Source organism: Vidua macroura, chromosome 2, assembly GCF_024509145.1.
Source record: "Vidua macroura isolate BioBank_ID:100142 chromosome 2, ASM2450914v1, whole genome shotgun sequence".
In the NCBI taxonomy this organism is placed as follows: Eukaryota; Metazoa; Chordata; class Aves; order Passeriformes; family Viduidae; genus Vidua; species Vidua macroura.
Genome location: NC_071572.1, coordinates 19,395,490 through 19,401,489, shown reverse-complemented (window position 1 = coordinate 19,401,489; position 6,000 = coordinate 19,395,490). Strand labels below are relative to the sequence as shown.

The 6,000-nt window shown below is 41.1% G+C and overlaps 1 protein-coding gene across 5 annotated transcripts in view; it reads right to left on the bottom strand.

The window, feature by feature from the left end:
* Positions 1-671: 671 nt before the first annotated feature.
* Positions 672-6,000, bottom strand: part of ARHGAP6 (Rho GTPase activating protein 6) — a 311,533-nt gene continuing 306,204 nt past the window's right edge. For all 5 annotated transcript variants that reach the window (XM_053970054.1, XM_053970055.1, XM_053970058.1 and 2 more), the window contains exons 11-13: positions 5,615-5,877; positions 3,515-3,595; positions 672-2,776 (exon numbers count right to left, since the gene is read on the bottom strand). In XM_053970054.1, the coding sequence (XP_053826029.1) occupies positions 2,088-2,776; positions 3,515-3,595; positions 5,615-5,877 (1,033 nt within the window). In that variant the 3' untranslated portion in view covers positions 672-2,087. The remainder of the gene's footprint in view (positions 2,777-3,514; positions 3,596-5,614; positions 5,878-6,000) is intronic.

The following is a 6,000-nucleotide window of genomic DNA, read 5'->3' as shown; positions in this document are numbered from 1 at the left end:
TTTCACTAAAAAGGGTGCAGGTGCTCCTGTATTTATAAAGGTTTAAAATGAAGAGATGGACATCTAGTGAATATAGTATCTTCTGCAGCAAGATTTACACTATGACTGGTTTCGAGGACTACTTGAGAGCCAATTTCCTGTAGTAAATCTGAATCAAGCCTGGAATAATACTGAGGCAAGATCAAATAGTGAAGATTGTAAGAGCTCATTTTTGTCTTTCTTTATATTCCACAATCATTTTAATTTGGGATGGACTGCGCTTTTTTTTTGGAATAAATTGACACAGAGCTGCTGCAACAGCAGCAAGACACACATGAACCTTTTCCTATCAAGTCTCACACCATGATAATATTTGGAAAAGCATTGCAACTACCAGAAGAGAATTATATTTATTCTGCACAAAAACAGTCAAAAGGCCAAATGCTGCCCCTTTCTACTTGGTTTTGTGCTTTTATCTTTTAACTTTACTTGGAAAATGGAGATTTGATGAGAAATAGAGATATGAAAGGAAGGACTCTTTATATGATGGATTTTAAGCCTCAAACTAAAGTAAAACCTTGAATCTTGTATATTTAAGTTGCATTTGAAGATGGCCCTTAAGCTCCTATGCCTTTTAGATGTTTCTGATAGAGACACTCAAGAATGTAATAAAAACACATCAATATCCTGTAAAACTTAAAAAAAAAAGGAGCAAAAAATATGCTCATTGTTTTACTTAGCTTTTTATTCCATCATTACGACACAAGATAGAACTTAAAGACAACATCACTGAATAAGTCTTCAACTTCATTAAGACTAATATGTTTTATAAAATTCTTTTGATATGATACACTTTCCCTTATGGAGTGCTAAGAAGGAATTTCTCTGGAACGCTGCAGTACATTGCCACCCGCTGCCCACAAAAGGCTCTGCACTTGAAAAACAACGTGCACAAAACAGCAACATTTAACACAACGCAACATACAGCTACCGAGGAAGTGTGACTGACCCAGACTTTGGCACAATATTTATAGAAACACAGTTGTGAGCTCCTCCAAATGTCATGTTCATTTCTGAAACTCTACTTGACTCTCTTTCATGTGTCTGTCTGCATTTTTTTCTTTTTTCTAACTTTCTTAATGCTGGAGCTTCGTTCTTTCAAAGGAAAAGCCATATTCTTTCTCAGTGTTATGCATCTCAATTTACTAGGTTTGGTTTTCTAAAATTTGGATTCCAGTTTATTGTTTTAAAACAATACATAAAATCATACATTTATAAATATATATATTATATCCTGCATATATAACATTGGTTTCCCTTTAGAATGGGAGGGCAGACTTTGCACTACGTACTTCTTTGGTTTAGGCACAATGTTGTTCTCAGATTCTCTGAGCTGCTTCCTATCAGAACCTAAAAAAATACTTTTATAATCTTGTATCAAATTTTAAAGTTTTTTGCAAACATATGTATAAGAAAAAAATATTTCGTATTTCCCCCTCTAAGCTCACTACTACCCTTATAAAATATATGGCTTTTCATGTTCCACTTTATCTTAGTGTTTTTCAAAAGGCAGTGAAAAGAAGTACAACTTTCCCCTTCAACAGCTTTTTTTTTAATATATATATATAAGCACAGAAACCAGCTTGTGCACTTTCTATAGAATTCCAATGCATATCATGGTAATGGAAGTGCAGTGATTTTTTAAAAAAAGCAGTCACGATTGATTGACATCTGTATATGAAAACATAACATGATTATCATACAATACCCATTACAGAATATACAATCATCAAAACTGCAGATATATAAATACATTTTTAGCAACATCAAAGCAACAGTTTTATCTTATACACAGCATATGAATACAGGGTTATTACACTAAAGTTTTCACCTTGCTTTTTCTCAAAAGCTTGCTGAAAAACAGGAACATACTGTATTTGTAAATTAACTGCTTGACAGTGCTGTTGAGAAATTAAAGTGAACAAAGTTTTAAAAAAATTGAATTGGTATAAAACAAACAAGCCCCCCCGCCCTGTTTTTTCCAATGTCACCATTGTTTTCCTATGAGACGGAGGCATGGGTATGAGTGGCAGTTCCACAGAGTCAGCTCATACAAGGGTTTCTGGGAGAGCATCAGGGTTATCTGCTGATAACAGCTCCCAAATCTGCCACCTCTCCCTTTGCCACTCATTCCAGTCCGCCTCTGAAACACTTTTACTGTTCTGGCTATGAGGTGCTGTGGAATAGTTGTGACCCGCTTGTGCGTGCAGGGCCGGCTGCTCCTGCCTGGACCTGGCCTGGTCAGGGGCTCTGCCTGGTGGCCCTCCAGCTGCTCTCTGCCCCGAACTTTTTTCTGCGCGTTGAAGTCTCCACAAAGAGTGCAGCGCTGAAGAAACACTCGAGCTTGTTTTTGCTGGGCCTGGGTAAGGGGGTGGTGGCCGCTCTTTCCTGTAGGAGGGCTTGGCTGGGCTTTGCAAACAGCCCGCGTTCGAGTCGTGCTCACTGAGGTCCTCCACACTGCTTAAAGTCAAGCGCTGCTCCGACCTGGAGTGGGACAGGTCTGAACTCCTGCAGCCACCTTCCCTGTGTGGGTTACTGCACAGCCGAGGCGCCACGGGCTGGAGCTGACACTCGGGAATGGCGGCTGTTGTCTGGCTCCTCCGCATCACCTGCCTGCCACTGTCCAGTTCTGAGGAGCTGCCCTGCCATCGAGGGGAACATGTGGCGAGGTTCCCCTGGGAAAGGGAGCACTGTCCGGGCCGCAGCAAGCTGCTTTCATAAATGTTCCCGTAAGAACCTGGGGGTGGAGTCAGAAACACAACATGAGTCTGCAGAGCCATTCCTGAGGCATCCAACAAGCTACTGCTTTTCCCTTGTATCACATGGTAGAAAAGGGCTGGAGGCTGAGACAGGCTGAGAAAGTTGGGGCTATTCAGCCTGGAGAAGAGAAGAGTGTACAGAAACCTCATAGCACCTTTCAGTATCTGAAGGGGGCTGACAGGGAAACCAGAGAGGGACTCTTCATCAGGAACTGTTGTGATAGCACAAGGAGTAATGGGTACAAATTGAAAGAGGGGAAATTCAGGTTAGATATGAGGAAGAAATCTTTACTGTGAAGGTGGTTAAACGTTGGAACAGGTTGCTCAGAGAGGCTGGGGATGCCCCAACCAGTGTTCAGGGTCAGGCTGGAGAAGGCCTTGAGCAGCCCGACTAAACTACAGTTTAGTTGGAAGTGTCCCTGCTCAAGGGAGGGGGATTAGGATTAGATTATCTTTAAGGTCCCTTCCAACCCTTATCACTTTATGGTTCTATGATTCTATGAATCCTAGAAGAATTTAAAAGTATTTATTGAAGCAATTTAAAAATGACTTTTTAAATTAAATTTGATAGTTTGAAATGTTGCTGTTTTCTGTATTTCACTGAACACAGAGAAGTATAACCACTGTGCTCCTCTGGTTTCACTGTGATTTCTTGAAAACAAGGAATTGGTTTTTTCTTCGCTAGATTTCGGCTTTAAAACTGAGAAAGTACTGACCTGTGATTACTGGATCTTTGCAGCCACTTTTCAGCGTTGAATGCCAAGTGCCCCAGATATCAAAATGATCTTCAGAAACATCTAAACAGCAGTAAGAGCAAGGAAAAAATGATTAATCAATCCTCTTAAAGACATTATTTAGAAATACACAAATAGAACAGTAATGTAATGTATCAGAGTCATTAACATCCAGTGGCACCTTCACTGTGTACCTAACACAAGCATCTCATATGTGAGACCCCACCTGGAGTACTGTGTACAGTTCTGGTGACCCCAACATAAGGACATGGAAATGCAGGAAAAAATCCAGAGGAGAGCTATGAAGCTGGTAAGAGGACTGGAGCACCTTGTCTACAAACACAGGCTGAGAAAATTTGGAGCACCTTGTCTAAAAACACAGGCTGAGAAAATTCAGGCTGTTCAGCCTGGAGAAGAGAAAATTGTATGGAGACCTTGTAACAGCCTTCCAGTATCTGAAGGGGGCCAACAGGGAAGCCAATAAGGGACACTCATCAGAAACTGTGCTGATAGGACAAGGAGTAATGGGTACAAATTGAAAGTGGGGAAATTCAGGTTAGATATTAGGAAGGATTTTTTTACTGTGAGGCACTGGAACAGGTTGCCCAGGAAGGCTTTGGATGCCCCAAGCCAGGCAGTATCCAAGGCAATCCTACTTCATGGGAGGTGTCCCTGCCCATGGTAGGGAAGGTTGGGACTGATGATCTTTAGGGTCCATTCCAGCCCCTTGACATTCTATGATTCTATGTATTTGCTCACAGCTACTTGTTTCAATGGATTCAGTGTGCTCTGTATGGGCAGGGTGTCTGAGTTTGCTGAATTCTTAAGTCCTCTGCCTTACTGAAGTCAGAGAAATTGCACAAGAACAGGAGGGTTTGGTCCACAAAAGGTAGTTTCTGGCAAAGCTTCCTCAGGCAGCCCCGGCCCCAGGGATCACCGTAAGGCATGCTTTAACAACCCAAGGATGCTGCCAGTCTTACCCAGAAATGCAGCCAGAGAACAAAGATTTAATGGAATGCTGGATTATAAAAAGTTTAATGCCTTTTTCTGATTCCACTAGTCAGTAGAGGAATTTCCTAATTTGTCCTGGTTCAGTATCTTTGTGATGCGTATTAAAGTCCAAAAGATGGTTAATACGATAGAACTTACTGTAATTTCCTGCTCATAACTTAATAGAAATCTGACCAAATTCTTAAACTTGTCCAGAGATTTAGATGTTGAATTCAGAAGATAAATTCCAATTGGCATTTATAAAGCATATAATTGAGATATTAGTCCAAATCCCATTAAGTCCAAAGGGAATTAAGTGCCTAGGCATTACATCTGAAATTAAGTGGTTTTAAAAATACCACCAAAGAGTTATGTGCATCTCTAAGCATTGAAAGTTCTTAAAGTTTGGCTCACTAAGTATAAATTTAATGGATGACAATTCTTTTAATGTATATATTTTTATGGGAAAAGCATCTTGAAGTGTTGGTGAGCTATTATTTTAAACCACAGTTCTCTACCAAAGAAATCATTCAGGTATGCACTCCACAGGTAGCTATGGGAATAATGGATCCCTGCACTAGTATTGCTCAGTGTGTAATTGGTTGCAGATGTAAAGCTGTGCAGCTCAGCTACATTTTCCAATGAGAGGGTGTTGAGGTCATTCTTTACAACTGGAGAAAGTTTGTGCCTGACATCTTAAAATCTCAGCTTTTTTCAAAGCCTGGATCATAACCTTACAGGTATTACAGTCCCATGGATCAGGACTAGACTTTGCCATGCTGTCACAGACAGGCTGAAAAACTGGACATACACAGTTCTATTTTCCTAAATAATATCTCCAAGTTTTGAGAAGTGCCATACCACGAGCATCCCTGACAGTTGGCTGAGCTAATGAGAAGGACCCAGCACAAATCCTTTGGGATCAACAGAAAAAAAAAAGAAATTGGTCTGTCATTTTTTTTATACGGTTATTTACACTATTGCTCCTCAAATCCTGGTAGCTGGTAATACAAATCTGGCACTTTTCAATTATTTCAGGAGTCTCCATCAGTCACTGAGGAGGAGGAAGAGCACAAGCAGGATGCACTATACCTTTTCCAGCCTGTGATGCAGAAGAATTCTCCTTTGGCTTCGTTTGCAAGTGTCCAAACAGCGTGTACTGCTCAGGTACCTTGTACAGCTTATCTGGGCTGTGGGCAACTTCTTCTGGCATTGCCACCAGCGAGCGCTCAGACAGCACCGGGGAGTTGTTGTCGTAAGGGGAGACGTCGCCACTGGAAGCTTTGTTGGAGTCTGTGGAAGAATGTCTTTCTCCTGTGGAGTAGGAACCTTCAGACCGCAGCATCTCAGGACTCCTGAGAAATTTTGATGAACAAACCACTGTTAATAAAAAAATGCTTCATGTTCACAGTTACAGGTGCAGTTTGACATCAAGGCCAGGATGGATGGGGCTCTGAACAATCTGGTCTAGTGAAAGG